Source organism: Berghia stephanieae, chromosome 10, assembly GCF_034508935.2.
Source record: "Berghia stephanieae isolate SIO BIC M18660-M18661 chromosome 10, UCSD_Bste_1.3, whole genome shotgun sequence".
In the NCBI taxonomy this organism is placed as follows: domain Eukaryota; kingdom Metazoa; phylum Mollusca; class Gastropoda; order Nudibranchia; family Aeolidiidae; genus Berghia; species Berghia stephanieae.
Window position 1 is genome coordinate 9285607 of NC_088369.1, and position 21570 is coordinate 9307176.

At 36.1% G+C, this 21570-nt stretch overlaps 1 protein-coding gene across 8 annotated transcripts in view; it reads right to left on the minus strand.

The window, feature by feature from the left end:
• The window catches only part of LOC144956200 (mediator of RNA polymerase II transcription subunit 12-like protein), a 119197-nt gene that overhangs the window by 57360 nt on the left and 40267 nt on the right, over positions 1-21570 (minus strand). For 3 of the 8 annotated variants that reach the window (XM_078886636.1, XM_078886635.1, XM_078886633.1), the window contains 18 exons: positions 20877-21007; positions 18558-18668; positions 16369-16519; positions 15221-15350; positions 13637-13855; positions 12808-12913; positions 10969-11149; positions 9983-10084; positions 9364-9438; positions 8788-8906; positions 7949-8110; positions 7289-7427; positions 6648-6716; positions 5748-5857; positions 5073-5196; positions 3971-4132; positions 2502-2641; positions 785-887 (listed from right to left, as the gene is read on the minus strand). In XM_078886636.1, coding sequence (XP_078742762.1) covers positions 785-887; positions 2502-2641; positions 3971-4132; positions 5073-5196; positions 5748-5857; positions 6648-6716; positions 7289-7427; positions 7949-8110; positions 8788-8906; positions 9364-9438; positions 9983-10084; positions 10969-11149; positions 12808-12913; positions 13637-13855; positions 15221-15350; positions 16369-16519; positions 18558-18668; positions 20877-21007 — 2334 coding nt within the window. Of the gene's footprint in view, positions 1-784; positions 888-2501; positions 2642-3970; positions 4133-5072; positions 5197-5747; positions 5858-6647; positions 6717-7288; positions 7428-7948; positions 8111-8787; positions 8907-9363; positions 9439-9982; positions 10085-10968; positions 11150-12807; positions 12914-13636; positions 13874-15220; positions 15351-16368; positions 16520-18557; positions 18690-20876; positions 21008-21570 lie in introns of all 8 variants that reach the window. The other 5 variants (XM_078886634.1, XM_078886631.1, XM_078886632.1 and 2 more) reach the window with 3 other exon arrangements.

Consider the following 21570-nt stretch of genomic DNA (forward strand, 5'->3'; position numbering starts at 1 on the left):
GATTGTGATTGCTAGATGATGATTTGGTGGTGATAGATGTGGTAATGGTAGTGATGATGATGATGTGGTGAGTGCTGATAATGATGATGATGTGGTGGTGGTTGTAGAAGTGCTGATAGTGATGATGTTGTGGTGCTGGTTGTAGAAGTGCTGATAGTGATGATGATGTGGTGGTGGTGGTAGAAATGCTGATAGTGATGATGATGTGGTGGTAGTTGCAGAAGTGGTGATAGTGGTGATGATTTGGTGGTGGTGGTAGAAATGCTGATAGTGATGATGATGATGTGGTGGTAGTTGTAGAAGTGGTGATAGTGGTGGTGGTGGTAATAGTAGTTGTGGTAGTGTGATGTATTTTTAGATCCAGACTGGAATTTTTTTCAAAATTAAACACAGAGTTTTGGCATCTCAGGTAAACCGGAAAACCGGCAATATTGGCTTGACAAAAAGCCCGCCCACCGGCTTATAAAAATAGAAAATAAAATTCCCTTTATTCATCCCATAGAGGAAATTTGTCCCGAGGGTCTATTACAAGGGAAGACTGGAATAACCAAGGCATCAGCCGCAGTGCAGCGCTGTAAATTGAGCTAAGGCGATGTGACTTGCTTAAGGCCACACAACGCAGCAGCGGCCGGTGATCGAACTCGGTACCTTTCGGGTACGAAGCAAAGACCGTACCCGCCGAGCCACGCTGCCCCTTATGCCAGCGATATAGCGTCCATGGTGATGACACGGGGAAATAAGAAAGTACCCACTCCTGGATTAATCCATATCACACATGACTTACCACTTTTTCTGGGATTGGTTCTAGGTCTTCAGGGGGCAGGATCGGTGGTTCAAGGTAGTAGGACAAGGGCTTGATTAGAGAATGGGTGTGGTACAGATCCAGTCTACAGGGGGATAAAAAGAGAGGGTATTGAAGAACGTAATAATCTAGAATTTATATAGCGCAATATCCACTAAACGTGCTCAAAGTGTTTTACATTGGTCCCAAGCCAACAGCAACACTTAACGTGTAGGACGAGACATGATGTCTGTTACTGGTAATATTACTGTTTTGTTTTTCAGACAGAGACAACACTGTTAATAGCCAGGTAGGTACTCATTTTACACCTGAGTAAGATGGGAGAATGTTTGTATGGTATTAATAATTTTTTTATAGTGCCTCCTGTGGAAACCTTTACATCACATCCACACTTTCCAAATGGCATCACATGCTTATCACTCCCAAACACACACACGCACACACACGCACACACATACACACACACACACACACACATACCGTATGCTTGTGGAAATGCACAGATACATTTTTTAAATCGTAAAAGCATCCTAAATTACAATTATGTTGAGCATCAATGAACAACTGTTTGGCTCTTGTGGGAAAAGGCTCTTTACTCACATTCTCTCACTGTACTCAGGTGTAAAATGAGTACCTGGTCGTTAACAGCGTTGTCTTTGTCCGAAAAATTGTAATATCGCCTAACAGGCGTCATGTCCTGTCCTACATGTTAAATATTGCAGTTGACCAGGGACCCCTTGTAAAGCGCTTTGAGCACATTTAGTGGATATAGCGCTATATAAAAAAGCTGAATTAAAGCTCAATTAAAATCTGGGTTTAGCCTTATGATGGGTACCACAATAGATGTCATTATTGTGGCAGAAAAAAACAATCTATATATTTTGCATTATGCATCGAGGAAATGACTATCTTAAAACAAGTAAAAGTGTTTTCCATGACTATCAGAATGCTTTATGAATATGTGTCAGTGCACGACATAATGAGGCAGAAGGTGAAAATTTTTGGATTTGCATTCTTTTTGGTATTTTCTGAAAGAATATGCTTCCCATAGCATATTAATCTTTATTTGAAGTAAATTGGGTGATTTTTCATGAAGTTATTGGAAAGGTATCCAGCAACTTTTCTCAAATTTCATACTTTTTCAACTTGACTAGCTATAAAAATAATATTTAGAAGTGAAATTAAGCTTTGATATTTCCTGAAGATGTACAAAAAGGGTTGATTTAATCATTTATGACAAGAACTTTTTGATTAAAAAAATTGACCTTCTAACTAAACTTGGCAATAACTCAGTTCAAACCTTTTCACCATCTGACAGATTAAGTCATTCACTGTAACATATAGTAAGAAAAACCCATTATAAAAATTTATAAATTGTCTCTTGTTGTACCTACTTAATCCTCTCCTTACCACCCATAGTAAAATCGTAACATTCGTTACAATTCAACCAACAATTTTCTCATTCCAATTTCTCTTGTACATCACAACATTTAAAGAAATGCTTTGATTACAGCTATAAATACTAAACACTGTCTTGTAGAGCTCATTTGTTACTTTTTTGTTTGAGTAAGAAAAGTCTATTTTTTGTGCTGAGTGGGTGTGAATTTTCGGGGGAAATTCTAAAAATAACTTGTTAGGAGAGAGTTAAACTGGGTTTTGCAATTGCATGGCAGAATATTAGAAATGTCAAATGGCCTACCTCTTGGCGTCCTCATACTTCAGGGGCTTTCTCTCCGTTCTAACAGCACCAAAGAATGACCAAGGAATGGGTGGCTGATTCTTGTGACCTTCTATGACCTCCCAAGGGTTAAAGGTCACCTTTTGGGCTACTTGAACACCCTGAAAAAAAAAAATGGAACAGTTTTTATAATCAACTAAACATATTACTCACACCAACGTAAAATATTGTCTATTAACAACAATGTTAAAACAAGCCCATACTTGGATTCAGTAGTCTGATGTCACGTCGCTCAGCAATGGCGGCCATCTTGGTTCTAAACAATGAAAATCTGTACTTTTTATTCTTCATGCTGGCTAGAATTTTTCATATGTCTTGTGACCAGAATGTGTAAAAGTCAAAACATGATCAAGTTTATGTTTTTTTCCCCTCTGGATACGCTTTTATGCTCGCCGGAGATATATTTCATACGGGCGTCCGCCATTGTTCCGATAGTTTAGAGCCAGTGTTACTAAGTTACCATGCGTCATTATGAAGGAAGTGACGTTACGACTATTGAATCCTATTGCATTCGATTATCAGACCTACAAATATGTGTGCAAGTCAACAATGATCTATCCCTTGGTCATGATGTTTGCTAGGTTTCTTTACATAAAGAATATCAATTTTTTAAAAATTATTATAAATTTAAACACAATAAAAAAATTAGTTTATGTTGGGAAGCCTAAAAAAAAAAAAGGTTTGAAAATTTGATGAAAAATAATATTATTCGCGCTTCAGATGGACCCACTATCAGCATATAAAACATGATTTCTCTACATCTTATTGGTCATCATTATCTTCAAAACCCTTAGTCAAGATAGTGCTGCTATGTGGTCTTGTGGTATGACACTTGCTTTTGAATCAGAAGGTGCTGGGTTCGAGCCTCGCTCGGTACATAGTTGAGTCCTTGGAAAAGGCTCTTTACTCACATTCTCTACCATACTCAGGTGTAAAATGAGTACCTGGCAGTTAAGGGGTAGCGTGTCTCAGCGGGTCTTTGCTTCGTACCCGAAAGGTACCGAGTTCGATCACAGGTCGCTGCGCTGTGTGGCCTTGAGCAAGTCACTTCATCCTAGCTCAATTTGCAGCGCTGCACTGCGGCTAACGCCTGGGTTAATCCACTCTTCCCTTGGAATAGACCCCAGAGACAAATTTCCCCTATGGGATGAATAAAGGGAATTTAATAAATTAATTAAATTAATTAATTTAATTAAATTAATTTAATTAACAGCGTTGTCTCTGTCGGAAAAAATTGCAATATAGCCAGCCTAACAGGCGACATGTCCTGTTCTACATGTTACACGTTGCTGTTGGTCAGGTACCCCTTGTAAAGTGCTTTGAGCATGTTTAGTGGATATTGCGCTATCTAAAATCACAAGTTTTTTTGTTTTGTTTTTTTAAAGTTTTAAAATTTTAATAATGCGATAAGGCTAAATTTAGATACTAACAGGTCGTTTTCCAGTGGCATCAAAGCCGGTGACTCTATTCCCTTTGTTGTCCAGGACAGCTCCGTACGGCTCCACAGTGATCACCTCGTATTGTTGCTTGTTAGGGGGAAGCAACTGTCGAATCATGTCAGTGGCTGCGTTGTTTCTCTCCCCGAGTTCTTTCTTTTGTTTTCCAATTTTTTAAAAAATAAAGAAACAAAAAAAAAATATGTGTAACACGTATACTTGAAATATCAATATTAAATGTAGATTAAATGATGTATTTTTATCAAATTGATATAAATATTATAGTAATGTAAAAAAAAAAAAAAAAAAAATTATATATATATATATATATATATATATATATATATATATATATATATATATATATATATATATATATATATATATATATATATATATATATATATATATATAAATATAAATGACAGCTTAAAAAAGAAAGAACAAAATGCCAATCAGCCTTATAACAAAACAGTTAAAACAGTAGTACATTAGGTAAATATTTTGACTTCGTATTTGATGTCTAGGCGAGCCCAAAACTTTTTTTCTGCCGTCTGTCTGGATTTTAAGTGATGCATTAACGTTTTTACTATTTTTGTTGTAGGCTGAAGACGGATTTTGAGCCTGAAACCTTTTGTGTTTGCTAGTTTGTTAATTTTTAAGGCTATTCTATTCATTTTAGTGCATTACTTTTTCCAGTCCATAGCTTCTAGCAGCTTAGTATTCACGTTAACTATTAAAGATACACTTTGTTTATATATACAGTAATTATATTGATGCTTTGTGTTTAGGTAAAATACTCACAACATCCAGCAGCCAATTTAACATACCAACACACAAACTGTGAGTAGTCAGAGACTGATTGATATAACCATAGTGATAACTAATCCCTAACAGGCTGTCTAAAAATAATAACAAAGAGCTGAGTGATGTCAACTTCGTTCCATCTATACACATAATACTTTATTACTACTTAACAATCATTCCTAAATTCAACATTGCAAATCCAATTTTTATCATGAGTGAATTTAGCATATTTCTTTCTTTATCTATTTATTTGCAGTAAAAAAAAAAACAAAAAAACAAACAAACCTACCCTCAGTTTTTTTATAATATTAAAATAAGACCTCTTGTTCTCCTCCCCCTTTTCCTGTCCCTCAGAGAGAAGAGTTCCATGAATCAGGACGGTCAACATGTCTACAATTGTCAGGAATAATTCGCTGGGGGAAAAAACGATGAGTATGGTGATGCGTTGGTATGAATTTAATAAATCGTATTCCTTTTCGTTTATTGTATTAATTTTTTTTATTCATGAAAACCATGTGTAACATTATATAACAAGTAAACTTCTCACAGGAAACAATAAAAACCATTTCAGAATTTTAGTATGAATCAATCATCATCATCATCTTCTTCTTTCTTCATTGTCATCATCATCATCATTATCATTATTATCATCATCACCATCTTCATCATAATCTTGAGCATGGCTAATAAATATAATCTCCATTGCCAACTTATTTTATTTAATTTTTTATTTTTTTTCATTATCGCATCCACATATTTATAGGTAATCTATTTGACTCTAGTTTATTTACAATTTGTTTCATGTTGAATTTCTTAACTGGAAATTCTAATTTTTTATTTATCTTTCGTGTTCACAAACTGCAAAAGATAAATTTTGAATCCATCAAATTACTGATATCAACAAATGTTTACAATCTGATTTCAATGCTGACAAAACAATGAAAGAATGAATGTCTTTCCATACCTGTTGACTTGACAATCGACCACGTCATGACTTATGAGTTGAACCAGGAGAAGAGCCCAGTCATTGGTCGATGTGTTGTTGCGTTGAATCGTGTCAAACATCCCACCCACCTGAATTAAAATAAATAATAAATAGAAATGTCGAGGGACATATTGCATTGGTACGAGTAACAAAGCCACAGAAACAATTGTCTCGAGGACCTTGATGTTGTTAACTCTCTCCATACGACCGTTTTAAGAATTTTTTCCGAAATGTCATACCTACCCCCCAGAAAATGTATTCCTTTTCTCTCAAACTCAGAGGCAATCAGGACATAATATACATAATTGACAGCATTAACTTCTTATGGTTATAACAAAGATTTTTCTTCAACTTATGTGAAGTACAAAACCAATCTAAAAAAGAGAAATGATCAATGTATCGTAACAAATGTGATAATTTTTCTGTAGTTGGTATGGAAAGGGTTAAATTATAAAATAAATAAAATTCATATTTTCTATCCCTAACGGAAATTTTTCATCTAGATCTATTGAAAGGGAAGACTGTAATATCCCAAGTGTCAGCTGCAGTGCACAGCACAAAGTAAACATGGCTGATGGGGAATTGAACAGGGTATCTTTTAAAAACGAAACAAAGATTGCTATCATTTTTTGTTTTTGTTTTTTTGGGGGGGGGGGGGGGGGGGTTGACTAGTAATATCTATCAGAAATTCCATTCTTAAGATTTAAAACAAAACAAAAAAAAAAGTTTAACAAGCACTTTTATCACATAAAAAAAAAAAAGAAAACAAACACACAGACCAAAAAAAAAATGTCTTTATTGAGCAGACAAATAATCCAGATGTTTAATCTCAGGTTTTTATTCACATTAAAAATAAAAAAGTAACAAGGATGCACATACCAATGAGAGACGTAGCTGTAAGGCCTCATTGAGATTTTGCCTTATCTTTGTCTCATCTGGATACTTCTCCTATAATAAAGATTTTAAAAGTTAATAACACGTAAACATAAATAACATGTAAAAGGTTGATTACTAGGATGCTGGAAGCTAAAAGAGATTTAAATTAGAGAGACTGAAAATGAAAAAAATATACTTTCAAAAATAGGTCTTCAGAGTGATAAGACCACGTTCTATAGCACTATAAGGGCATCAAACACATAGTCGAACTTTGTGTGCAGCAACTGCTACCATGCAAGGATGGGAAGCTGAGTCACACCCGTCCCTGCTCTCAACAAGACTGATGAGACCAAAGTCATACAGGGCACAAACAACCATCGTTTCTTGAGACAGAAGGATGCCTATATAAGGGCAATAGCAATTGCTTGCTACCATTTGGAAAGAGTGCTAGTCTATCGCAAGATACTTAATGCCAGATCTAACAATCTCAGCTACCAAATCACTATTGGGTGGACAGCTTATATTCAGAAAAAAATCTCGACTTCACCCAAGATCAATCCCATTCCCGTTATACGTGAAGCAAGTGCTCTACCTACTGAGCTATAAGGACCCCTATATTAAAAAAAAAAAAAGAAAAGACTTACCATCATTTCCTTGGCATTGTTAATGAACATTTCCAACTGGACCATGAGTGACCTCAGTAGACACTCCTTCTGGTCATCCTGACCCTTCAGACAACTCAGGACGAGAGACAGGAATGGCTGGTGACTCAACAGTGATTTGCTGTGAGAAAAGAATGACAATGTGTCGAGTTTCAGTGTTTAGATGTGGAATCCACAAGGAAAAGAGAAAGTTGGTGAACATTAAATTCCCTCTATAAATCTACAACAATGTGAAATTGAATGTAAACTTCATTTTAATAAACAAAAACAGATAATGTGGACATTTCAGGTTTCCCCTTTATCAACAAAACAAAAGGAGTAAAACACTACAGACGAATGAGATAATGTCCGAGTTATGTCCAAGGTTTTTTACTCACATTCTCTCACCGTACTCGAGTGTAAAAGTACCAGGCTGTTAACAGTGTTATATTTCTGTCAGAAAAATATTGTAATACTGCCTAACAAGCGTCATGTCTCATCCTACAAGTTAAGTGTTGCTGTTGACTAAACTCCCCTTGTAAAGTGCTTTGAGCATCTTTAGTGGATATCGCACTTTACAAATGCTCAACTTGAAATGTTAAATTTAAAACAGTAAATCTGTAAATATAGAAAACAAGAATAAGAAAGAAGGATTAATCTTACCTTTTCATGTTGTTCTTCTTCTCTGCCATACTTTTAGCAGACACAAAGTTGTTACCACTTTCCAGGACCTGGGCAGCCAGTTTGAGGACTCTCCCTTGGATAGAGCTGGGCAACTTGGCAATGAGGGGAGCCACGAGCCAGATGGTGTTCTCGGAATTCAGTCTGAGGAGGGCAAACAAAATGGTGAAATGATTAGTGGCCCGTACTGATTCCTTAGCGTAGACACTGTCAACTTTTTCATCTGCGTCTATAATCTTGCGGTAACCTTCTAAAGAACCTGTGGACCATCTCTGGTGTAGTTATCACACAACAGTTGAAAGTTTTTTTTTTAAGAAGTCCTAAAGGCCTAAATGTAAAATTTTATTCAGATAAGTTGCCATTTTCCTACTATATATATCTATCCTTGCACATTTCTTTACTCCATACCAATAGGATTCAATAGTCTGATGTCACATCCGCCCAGCAACGAGCAGCTTGGTTCTAAACAAAGAAAATAGGTACTTTTTATTCTTCACGCTGGCTAGAACTTTTTCACATGTCATGTGATCAAAGTATATAAAAGTCAAAACATGATCAGATTTATAATACACTGGATACACTTTTATGCTCATTGGAGAAGTATTTCATAAGAGCATCCACGATTGTTCCGATAGTTTAGAACCAGGTACTAAGTTACTATGCGTCATTACGAGGGAAATGACGTCACGACTGTTGAAGCCTATTGTGTTAAAAATGTCAAATACAGTCAAACAATCCTAGTGCATTTACTCCACGAAATCAACCAACACCAAAAAAGAAAAAACGACAACAGCAATATAAAAATTCCACAAAAAACTTACTTTTGGTCGTGTTGCATGGAGGTACCGCCTCCTCCTCCACCTTCTGCCTGATTCTCCGTCAGCTGATGGAAGATATCGATGGTTCCCTTGGACACCTGGTCCAGCAGGCTGTTGTTTTCCTGGAACGGTTGAATTAGATTGAATTGAGCAATAATTTGTTGATGTCACCCTTCGCATCTCTAGGAACACTGGACACTTTATAATGAATTTAAAAAATAATTTTTATTTCCCTTTATTCATCCCATAGGGGAAATTTGTCTCAATAACAATAAATCGTAAAATAGAAGAAAAGAAAAGAAAATTCCCTTTATTCATCCCATAGGGGAAATTTGTCTGTAGGGTCTATTCCAAGGAAAGACTGGAATAACCCAGGCATCAGCCGTCGCAGTGCAGCGCTGCAAATTGAGCTAGGGCGAGGTGACTTGCTCAAGGCCGCACAGCGCAGTTGCGGGTGATCAAACTTGGTTCTTTTCCGGTGCGAAGCAAAGACCGTACTGCTGAGCCACGCTGCCCCTTAGAAATCATAAATCATTAAATGAATATATAGGTAGGTGAGGAATCTTTCGTAAAACTTACCGAATTGGTTTGAGCCCTTTCAAACAAAAGCTGCAACTCTAGCCAAGATACTCGCAGTGTCCACTGATCAAGATTCTGGGAACAAATAACGGAAAAAGTTTGATAAAATTATATATTTAAATTATATAAATAAAGTAGAATTTGTATGTTTTGAAGAAAAAGACAATAAGTAGGTGTAATAAAGAGGGAAAGAGAAAGATAATATTGCAACCTTCCCACATCCCCCCTCCCCCTCCTAAAAAAATTAATTAAATAAATAAATAACCTCAAAAAAAGTCAAGAACATAGAGAAAAAAATCTGTCATGAATCAAGAATAACAGGAAAAAGAAGTACAAGAAAAAACAGAATATGACGAACATAAAACTATAATTGTTTCCAAAAGCAAAGACAAATTGTGGGAAGCTCAAAGAAAAGCCATGCAAAGATCAGTAGAATAAAAATTGAAGACAAACAAAAACAAAACAAAACAAAACAACAAACAAACAAAAAAAGCATAAGAATATGAAAAACTTGTTTTAAAAAAGAAATAAAGCAAAAAAAACACAACCCCCCCCCCCTCCGCCCGCAAAAACAACAAAAATTAAAACATCTACATTATGGATGGAATACTTCTATTACCTGTAGGACACGCTGTACAACGTGTTTACTTTCCAACTCATAACCTTCCATTTGGTTTGGGACTCCACCCGGGTAGCAAATCATCTGAAGCAACTGTTGAGCCTAGAAAAAAGAAAAAAAAAAAAAAAGAAAAAAAAAGACAGATTTATTTTTTTAAAAGACATATGTGCAGCTATGTGGTATTGTGGTATGACACTCACTTTCGGATCGGAAGTTCCTGTGTTCGAGCCTCGCTTGGCGCATAGTTGAGTCCTTGGAAAAGACTCTTTAGTCACATTCTCTCACTGTACTCAGGTGTAAAATGAGTACCTGACCGTCAACAGCGTTGTCTCTTTCGGAAAAAATGGTATCATCGCCTAACAGATGTCATGTCTCGTTCTAAATGTTACATGCTGTTCATCAGGGATCCCTTGTAAAGTGTTTTGAGCACATTTAATCGATATTGCGCTTTATAAAAGCTTTAATTTAATTTAATTTTACATGTTACTGTTACATATCACAGGAACAATATCTTATGCATTTGGGTGAAAAGTCAGACTTAAACCACCGACTTATGCATAATAAATTAACACTTTAATGACAGAGGATCCAATGTCATTTGAAAATGTATAATCAAAAATTTATACAAATATGGATAACTTTTGTCGGGGTTATGACTCACAGCCACTAAAATATTCTCCATCTAAGCAATGAGGTAATTTTCACAAATCTATTAATAGGTGCAATGATTCTTTTAAAAATCTTTTGTTTCCTAAAGCCATTAAAAAAATTAACCAGAACCATTACAGAGAATCATAAAACTAAGTTAAGATTAAAAAGACAACACTCTTATTACAAAAAAACAAAAAACTTGAGTGTGTTCCTACTATCTATAAAAAAATATATTCAAAGTCACTGAGCTTTTTACTTTTACCCCCTTTCCTAATAATGCTTGCACATATAAACATTAACATTAAAATCAAAGTCAAATAAAAATTGTTATTTACTTGTTTTGGAAGCAAAATGGGGTCCGACAGAAGTTCAGAGTTGAACAACTTTTCCGGATTGCGTAGGAATTTCTCTCGAACCCAGTCTTGTCGACAGATCTCTGTCAGAGCTCTCTTTGCAAACTCACTCAGACTGCCGCTGCCCATCCCTTCTTTACCATTCTGGACATTGGAATTGGCACTATGACAAAATAGACAGAAGAGAACAATTAAAATTTCATCATTCATCATTGCCCTTTTCACCCTTTTTGTTTTTTTTGTTTTTTGTTGGGTTTTTTAAAAGGGTTTTACAGCACTTGCAACACATTCAGCGCCAGCAAAAAGGAAGAAAATGGGATAGTAAAAAGTTCTAGAATTACAATTAAAGCACAAAAGAAAAAGTGAGACAAAGGGGAACTGGGAACAAATAGAGCATACCACCAATGTACTTAGTTTGAGATCATCTATAAGTCTCATCACACAAGCACAAAGAGGAATACACTCAAATGCTTACATTATACATTCAAAATAACAAATATAATAATACATAACAGAGAGATGATTTACAAGGAAAAAAATATCATCTCCCAAAACAATAACTATGCATTTGACTGTTTCCCTCGCAGACGGGGCAGGAAAAAAACAAGTAATCTCATTCAAAGACAAAGACAAAGCCTCCCTGCCCACTATGGGAGGTCAGGAACCCCACCCAGATTTATTTTTTTTTCACCCTGGGTCAGGGTATAGGTCACAGACAAACAATTTCCATCCTTCTCTAGCCAGAGCTAACTTTTTTATCTCGTTCCATATCTTATCACTTCTTTGTATATCAGCTTCTTTAATTCTTCTCCATGTTCCCCACGGCCTTCCCTTCGATCTTCTGCCATGAGGGTTCCGGCCCAATACTTTTTTTGTTATAGTGGAGTCATTCTTTCTAAGGGTGTGTCTAATCCAGCTCCATTGTCTTCTTCCTATTTCCTCTCCCACTGGTTTCTGCTGTGTTCTTTTCTATACTTCTTCATTCTTAATTCTATCCATCCATTTTATTCTGAGTAGCTTGCGCATGTATCTGTTTACGAAAATATGTATCCTCCTTATACATGCCTGCGAGGCATTCCAAGTTTCTAAAATTTCATATTTCTCCTAATCCTTTAGGAAAATCAGCATCTGATATCAAAAGCCCCATGAACATTCTTCTAAATGGCTGAGGGTCATTTTCAAGGAAATCTCAACTGCGGCTATATGGTCTTTTGGTATGACACTCGCTTTCGGATAGGAAGGTACTAGGTTCGAGCCTTGCTCAGCGCTTAGTTGAGTCCTTGGAAAAGACTCTTTACTCACATTCTCTCACCGTACTCAGGTGTAAAATGAGTACCTGGCCGTTAATAGCGTTGTCTGTGTTGGAAAAAAAATATTGTACTATCGCTTAAAGAAGTCATGTCTCATTCTTTATGTTGCGTGTTGCTGTTGGTCAGGGACCCTTTGTAAAGCGCTTTGAGCACATTTAGTGGGTATTGCACTATATAAAAGTATTATTTTTTAAAAACTGTTTGGATTTTCTTTTCAAAATGTTTCTTTTTTTTTTTCATATCATAAGCTGTTGAGATAAATAAAAAATGGTTATCATATCATATTCAATTAACTTTTAAAATTATTATGCAGAAAAAAGAATATCAACTCAATTTCACTTTTTATGATTTTAAAAATAAGTATACAGAGAAAAATGTCAACTCAAATTCACTTTCAAATGAATTTTAAAATGATCTTACAAATTTTTTTTAAAAACTAAAATTCTCCTTTTTAATATGAGTATAATGAAAAAAATAAAATAAAATAAAAATTTTTTTTTAAAATGGTCACCTCATAATGGCATCCATTTCATTGGCATTGTCGAGATTCATGAGAAGATTGGCAAAGAGTCGACCAGTCCCTCCCTTGTTAGATGAGCCCTCGTTGGAGTCGTCCGCTGATTTGGGATTTTCATGAATAAAATAAAATATGATAACACAAATACACAACACTTTAAATGGTTACTTTTCTCCCACCAAATCCGAGCATCAGTAACACACTGTATAGTCACCTGGAACAACTACAAAAGACGTCTAACTTCTACGTCATGGCATGAGACCGAAGGGCTAGAGCTCAGGTGGTCGCTGGTTTGGATAAGTAAGTAAGTAAGTGAGAAATGTATACTTTTTAATGCCATAATTATTTAGACATAACTCAGGAAAATATTTGTAAAACAAATGGGAGTACTTTATGGACAAGAAGGATCTAGTGACTTCATATTTAATCTCATTTCAAACCTCTCAATTTAATGATGATGATGATGATGATGATGATGATGATGATGATGATGATGGTCATGGTGTTGATGATGATTAATATGTTGATGATGATGATGACAATGATGAGGAGGTGGATAATGATGAGGAGGTGGATAATGATGATGATGATTATGATGATGATGATGATCATGATGAAGATGAAGCGGACGGGGACGAGGAGAAGGAGGAGGAGGATGGCAATGATAAAAACAATATAGATAGCAATGATGACAAACGAGCATGATGAAGATGATGATGAAAATGATGATGATGATGACAATGAAGCTGATGAAGTAATGCCATTGACTTGTTAACTATGGTGGTGACAGTAATGGCATAATGAATCACTTCCATCTACTCACCCAGTTTCAGCATAGCCTTCAGCACAGCCAACATAGGGCCCAGCTTGATAAACAAATGGGCTGCCTCCAGCAGATGACGATCACACGAGTTGCGGATCAGAGGAGGGTTCTTCACACCGGATATGCCACTCTGCGGCGTGATCAGGTAAGACGGCTTGAACAGACGGAGCAGGAGGTGGCAAGACAGACGTGCCCCAGACTCTGCCTCGCCATCGCCCTCTGGAAAATAACCGTAGACTTTTTTATTTAACATTGGAAGAATGGAATTGTATTAGTTCGTGTAGTTTTAAACCCTTTTTCAATTGCAGATTTCTCAATCAATGATTTTATTCATTTCTTCTTCTGTTTTAAAAATATATAGATATAAGATTAAGATAAAAATGCAACTTACCAAAATTAGAAAAGTATAAAAAAATATGGATTTTTTAAATACAAAATATTTATTTTAAACAGTTGAAAATTATATCATGGCAAATTAAATTATAGATTTGGATCAACGTGCACCTACTTGCAGGTCTGATAACCCAATTCATTGTTGTCATGAAAATAAAAAAATAAAAAATGACGCAAAATATTGTTCATTAACAGCAACTAGGCCCATAATTGCTGTCGGATCTCAGACCTGCATATATGTATACATTGATTTGGATTCAAAAGAATGAATATTGACAAAAGGACTGAATGATAGATGTAAAAACCATCAATTGAAAGACCTGCAATTATTTCTTCTTCTTCTTCTTACTTTTTAGTCTAAGTGATACCAAGTTGCTAGAAGCTGTAGACTGTAAACAGGAATAAAACAAAAATGAATAAATAGCTTATAAAAAAGAACAAAATACCAAACACAGAACGTTTTGGTCTCAATAACCTTCAGACACCAACAACAACAAAAAAACAATTAAAACATAAATCTGTAAGTCGGTAACTTCAATTTTGAAGATTCCACAAAGCACAGTGTTTTTCTTTCATTGAAGATGAAAGACTATTCCAGTGTCTCAATATGGATGGTATGAACCAGTACAAGTGGGCATCCCCTCTTGAGTGGGGAATCATAAACTTGTTTATTGTCATACTTACTATTCCAATTAACGTGAAACAAACCAGAATGGTTATGACGATTGAAAAGACAATACGCACCAACAAAGAGCCATAAGATGGGTCTATTATTGATTGTGGAACTATTCAAAAATATAGGGGTGGGTAAGGTTTATATACAATTCTTACACTCTTGCATTTTGGAATTCTGGACGTGTTCCCAGATATTGATATGTTCAAAATATAATACAAACAGTGCATAACAGAGAGATGATTTACAAGGGAAAAATATCATCTCCCAAAACTATAACTATAAAATAACTGCATACGCCAAGGATTCTGGCCAGGGCCAGGACAAACCAAGTAATCTCATTCCCTGACATAGACAGAAAGCCAGATCACAAAAGAAGCAAATCCCATTTATTCAAAAATTCTGTAACAAATATTAAAAAATTAATTTATAAAACTTGAAGTTGCTATTATAGGGTAGGCGAGGGGGGAGGGGGGGGGGGGGGGTAAATCCAAATCAGCATGTTGTGGGTAATTTACCTGTAGAGAAAACAGCAACCAGAGATGGAAGTGCCACGTGGTAGACAAAGTCTTGTAGAGAGAAACAATGGCGTGCTATCAGCATAGCTGTGAAGATTGCCAGGGAGTCGTGGATGGATAAATCTCCTACCTGTAGAACCAGAAATTAGAACCAAATGTTAGGTATATATATATATATATATATTACATATCACTGGGTGGGTTGTTACAACACATGAATGTTTATTGACAAAAAAAAAAAAAAGGATGTAAAGCTGCTCGACATATTGCTTAATAATTCCTAGATGCGTGCACAATACCCAGACACAATCACACATACATGTAACCACACAATCTCTCTCTCACAAACACACACATTTACACAGCTCTATTGCAGAAAAAAAAACAAAATTTGGTACCTCAGAGTTCGGGTTGGTGTGTCAATTAAGCGGGGAGTGTGATTAAGCGTGAGAAGCTAAAAATAGCATCTAAGCACCAGCTTTCATCTGCCATTCATGTAGGACCGACCTTCTCCTCCGAGTTTTCTCCAAGCTTTGGACCGTTATATTCAACATATGGCCTCATTGGAATGTTTCTTGTTTGTTTGTTCTTTCTTGTTTTCTTTTTTTTTTTTTTTGTTCTTCCTTTTTGTTTGTTTCTTTTCTTGTTTGTTTTGTTGTTTAAAAAAAAATATTTCATGTTTTATCGACAACAAATTGTGACATTACTGTTTTTGGAATGGTAATCGTGACGCGTTGATTGCTATCTATTCTGTGCAAGCTGTTTATAAACCCTTGTCGTCTTCAATATCGCCAATGTTGGTGAATCATATGTCAAACAGTCTTCTTGATTGAAACTGCGTAGTTTGTTCACTATGTCAAGTTTTTTAGTGTTTGTCAGGGGTGGTAAGTTGCATTCCGATGACTCATCCTCATATTCTTTATCCATGCATTATCTTTTATGAGGCTGAACAGAGTCCATTAGTTCCTGAGATGTCAGTTCATTGTTGATGGGTATATTGTTGTCTAGTCAAGATGGAATCAAGGTGTAGCGATTAAGCGGAGATGGTGTGCGATTAAGCGGAGCAATTACATTTTTAAAATTCAGTTTTTCGGGAAAGTGTAGCGTATAAGTGGAGTGTGCGATTAAGTGGAGTGAACTGTACTTACATCAATGGTGGTGAGTACATCGATGAATCCCAAGTCTTGTTGAGAGGAGCAGCAAAGAGCTTTGAGGACGCCCAGCCACTCCTGACTCAGGGAATTACAATGGGCGGTCAGCTCTGCACACAGAATGGCCAGGTCGTTGATCTTACGCAGGCTGTAACAGGAAATACATTTATTATTTTAGAAATTAATATATTTTGAGATGGAAACCTTCCACTGTGATACATCATATGTGTAAATTCAGCATTTATATAGCGTGCTATTCACTTAATGTGCTCAAAGTGCCTTACAAGGGGTCCCTGTGCAACACTTAACATGTAGGACGAAACCTGACACCTGTTCGGCAATTTATTTTTCCGACAGAGACATTGCTGTTAAAGGCTCGGTACTCAATTTACACCTGAGTATGTGAGACAATGTGAGTAAAGAGCCTTTCTCAAGGACTCAACGATGCACTGTTCAGAGCGTGACTCGAATGTCGTACTACAAGACCACCATTATAGCCACAAATGTCTAATTGCCAGGAAAAAGCATGGATTTAAAGAAAAAACTCACTTCCCAGTGTATTGAATGTCTCTGAATCTGCTCTTTAACTCACTCAATCCTAGAGATTTTCTCAACTTTTGAAAATGGGAAAAAATGTATTAAACATGAGCATGTACATAGGTAGTTCTATTTAACTACCATTAAAATGCAAAAACTATAAACATTAGCTTTGATACTACGCCTATAATTTGTCTCAGAAAAATATAATAAATAGGTATGGAGTAAAAGTAACCTGGGTAAATTACGGATATAGTCGGTGTTAGGGTTGAGTGAGTTAACGCACTTTTCACAGATTTAAATTGTTTCTTTCAACAAGTTACTTTTGTATGAATGCCTGAAGATGGCAACTCCCAGAACCCATGAATTGACTAAAATGGTGATATAAAGATTGTTAAAAGATTTTCAACACTCTGTGCCTTGTTCGTGCTTTTCTAAAGCAAGCAAAGCAAGCATATGACAAGGCAAACCCCTTTTTCTTCCCATAGTCAAATACAGAAAACAAACCACGATGGGTCAAAGCTAAAAAAAAAAAAACAAAAAAAAAAAAACTCTTATAACCTACAAACTTTACATGGGACGGGCCTTATCCAGTTATCTAATATAATATGGCATGGGAGGGGGAGGGGTAGGGAAGTGTGGCTCAACATGTGGTCTACCCAAGGAACTGGGTCTGAGTCCCACCCACATTTGTATGTGACCTTGAGCAAGTCACTCTGTCCCAGCTGAACAGTTAGCAAAAGTGGTTATCACTTGAAAATAATTTCCCTCCTTGCCATTAATAAATTGAGTCTGTTAGATTTGGCGAAAATTACTTTGTGATAGACAAACGTCCTATCCAAAGGATAGCAAGCAATTGCTATTGTCCATTTCACGCTATAGAAAACCGGGATAAACTCCAGCTCCATGGGCCGATTGGCTCTGAAGGACTAAAATTTTTAAAATATAAATTTAAAACCAATCACTACACAAATGTTGAAGCAGCAACAATATGGATCGGATTGGAGTGGATTGAACACTGTAATGTTAAAGTTGACAGATGGTATTTCCATTTCACAGATGGTCTGGAATGTAATTTGTATAAAAGGGTTGTCAATGATTCTTTACGCCAGCTTTGTCTGACATCATAGAGAATAACAATATGATGAGGACAACTCATGTATAAACAATATTTCTTGGGGTTCATATTTTTCTTATAGTATTAATAAATCACACGAAAAGAAAAAAAAGTGTTCATATCTTCAAATTTTGTGTTTAAATTTGAAAAATAATAACTTTTATATAATAACTTGAGCTTTTATATAGCGCAATATCCACTAAACATGCTCAAAGTGCTTTACAAGGGGTCCCTAGCCAACAGCAACACGTAACATGTAGAACGAGACATGCCACCTATTAGGCGATATTACAAATTTTTTTTCAGACAGAGACAGCACTGTTAACGGCCAGGTACTCATTTTACACCTGAGTACGGTGAGAGAATGTGAGTAAAGAGTCTTTTCCAAGGACTCAACTATGCGCCGAGCAAGGCTCGAACACAGGACCCTCCGATCCAAAAGCGAGTATCATACCATTAGACCACATAGCCGCACATTTAAAAAAAATTAAAATATGACTTTTTTTTTCCCTTGCGCTTTTCCCATACATACCTATCGGATGGAGTGGAGACAACTTCCAGCATGGCATTGCAGACGAAGCTGTATCGAGTAGTGGGACATTCACAAAGACTCTTGTGTAGTTTGGCTGCCTCGTCTGGCAATCTGTAGAATGGAATAAGATGTCTGGATGCATCAGGGGGGGGATGAAGGGCAGCATAGTTTTCAACGTTCATTAGAAAAACATTCAAAAATTGTGCTCACATCTTACAAAGACATTCTTAGAGAGCGTTCAAATGTTATATTAAGTATAAAATGGGGATGGCCGATACATTTGTTAGAAAAAAAAATCAAATAAATAAAATTTTAATTTAAAAAAATAGACCCCAAAAAAACAAATATATAAAGCCAAAAATTACACCCTTCTGAGTGTCATTCATATCCTCCCCCCCCTTGAGCAGCTTATTTTGTAGCACAGTAATGAATGCAGCTGGGGCCCTCCTGAGTTATTCCATAATATTTTATCAAATATTTGTCTTTATCGTGTAATCAGAAATTTTGTTTTTTTTAATAAGATATGAGCACAATTCAAGTCATCAACAAAATGTACAGCAATAGAAGGCAGCCCGTAGTCTCTGATGGTTAAAATACACCATAAAATTGAAATGGTTTGAATTTGAAATTTTTTTTAATTTAAAAAAAGAATTATTTAAAATTGATGTTAAAGACAAAAACATTTCATCAGCAAACAACAGATCAATTTTTAAAAAGTATGGAAACATAAAGTGATTTTCCTACAAATTACTAATCCTGACTGCAAAGCGTTGTCCGCTAATCAAAATCTTTCAGGAGTAGTAGAGTAGTCCAATTTGAAAACAGATTCAATGGTGATTAAAACAAGGTACTCTTAAAATCTTTTGTTTTTCAACCAATGTATAATGATTCAATGACTCATTCCCGATTGCTAGCCCTCCCCCCGCTCCCTCTTTTTAAAAATTGAACTACAGTAAAATTACTTTAAACCGAAAGAAGCTAAACCGAAAAATACCTTAAACCGCAAAGAATTTAATAAATTGTACTAGTTTCTTCATTATCTTTGTACAAATTCTCACTATGAACCGAAATACTTCTAAGAAGGACTTTCTTTAAACCGAAACAACTTGAGAGCACCTTCCCTCTTTCTCTCTCTATTTTTCTTCAAAAATTCGGGAAGGAGGCCACACGTAATAATGCCCGGCGATATTAAACAAAGAGCGTAAGTATAAGATGAGGGTGAGGGTATGGGTGGGGTTAGGCAAACACTTCAATCACTGCACTTGGGCTTGACCATCACCACAATCGCGCAGACTGGAAAAGGAAGACAACGGGTGACTGGCAGGCGAAAAAGTAAGAAAGAGGGGGAGGTAGGGGTGTATAATCTCGCAGGATGTTCTCACTCTTGTGTTGATGCTTTGGAACTGACTGGATTTTCAACACGACAATAAGGGGGGGGGGGGGGGGTGTAGACAACTTACCATTGACATGCCATTTCATTTCCACTTTGTTTAAATGTGTATGTGAGGGTGTGAAAGGGGGGGGGGGGGGGTTCTATGTAATTAGGCCTTTGAACCTAATGGCTTTTCAACAAAAGAGGGGTGTGTAGTAGACAGCTTAGCAATGACATGCCTTTTCATTTTCATTTCACTTCACCTCTGAGGAGCTGCGCATTATCAATTATCGCACACGAACTTTCAATCTTATTTTAGCTTTACATTTTACTTAAAGATGTTTAAAATAAAGCACTGTACTTATACGTTAAAATAAAATATATGTGAAGTCGATGAAAAAAAGTTGAGCAAGACGGAGATATGTTAAAAAACACGGCAACCCGACTCTTTTTCAACACTTTTGAATGAAAAAAAAAAAACCCAAAAATATTTTTAAAATACATCCAAAAAAATAAACATGAAATAAAATGTTAAAAAATTAAATGGTTACCAAGATGGCATTTATTCAACAACTTTATTTAAGGGGAAACAACCTGTGGTGCGATTAAATGAGCAATTAAATAGTACCACCCTTGAAAAACATCGCAAAACGGGAACTTGCTTTAAACCAAAATGTCTTTAAACCGAAATGGTTTAGAAGGTCCCCAAAATTTCGGTTTAAAGTAATTCTACTGTATTCTACAATCTTTTTTTTCAACCAATGTATGCTAATTCAATGACTTGATTCTGATCACCCTCATCTGCACCATTCCCCCCCAATCCTTTTTACTTGTACATTTAATATAATCATTAGCATGTGGCAGGCATATAGAATAATTCTATTAAAAAAAAAAAAATTCTTCTAATAATTGCTATGAATTGAGTCCATGAGTTCGTCATGACTGACTTGGCAGACTTGATGATGTCCTTCATTTCATTGGGGTCCCATTTGGCATTGGTGCAGGACGGCTGGATCTGGGCAAACAGAGTTGCTTTCATCTTGGAGTAGGCTGGGCTGAATATCTCAGAGTGACGCAACTGAAAGATGGAAAAATTACCAATTAAAAAAAAAATCATAATTTAAAAAATAAGCTGAATCACACACTTTGGCCATATCAAAAGACACGATTCTATGTAAAGGCTTTGCGAGAAAGGTGCCTACTTCCATTCCATGTTAAATAGAACATCCTTCCTTGATTTACAGTGATTTTCAGATGTGAACTTCGCATTTGATTATCAGGGATGCAGGGATGCCAAGTACAGGAAGTCAAAATGAGGAACATTGTGGGGCATAATGAGGGATGGAATAAAAGGGGCACACACACACACACACACACACACACACACACACACACACACACACACACACACACACAAATAAATACAAACTGCTAACATTAAATAGGGACAGTAGCCGACAGTACACAATAATACTACCAATTGGATGTAGTTTAACATATCTCGGTCATTGACCTCACCTACTGGAGGCATCATATAATCATACCTTGGTCACTGACCTCCCTAAAATATAATAATATTATCTGACACCAACTACAAACACTTTGAAGGGACTAATCAGACACACAAAAATGTGTATTGAT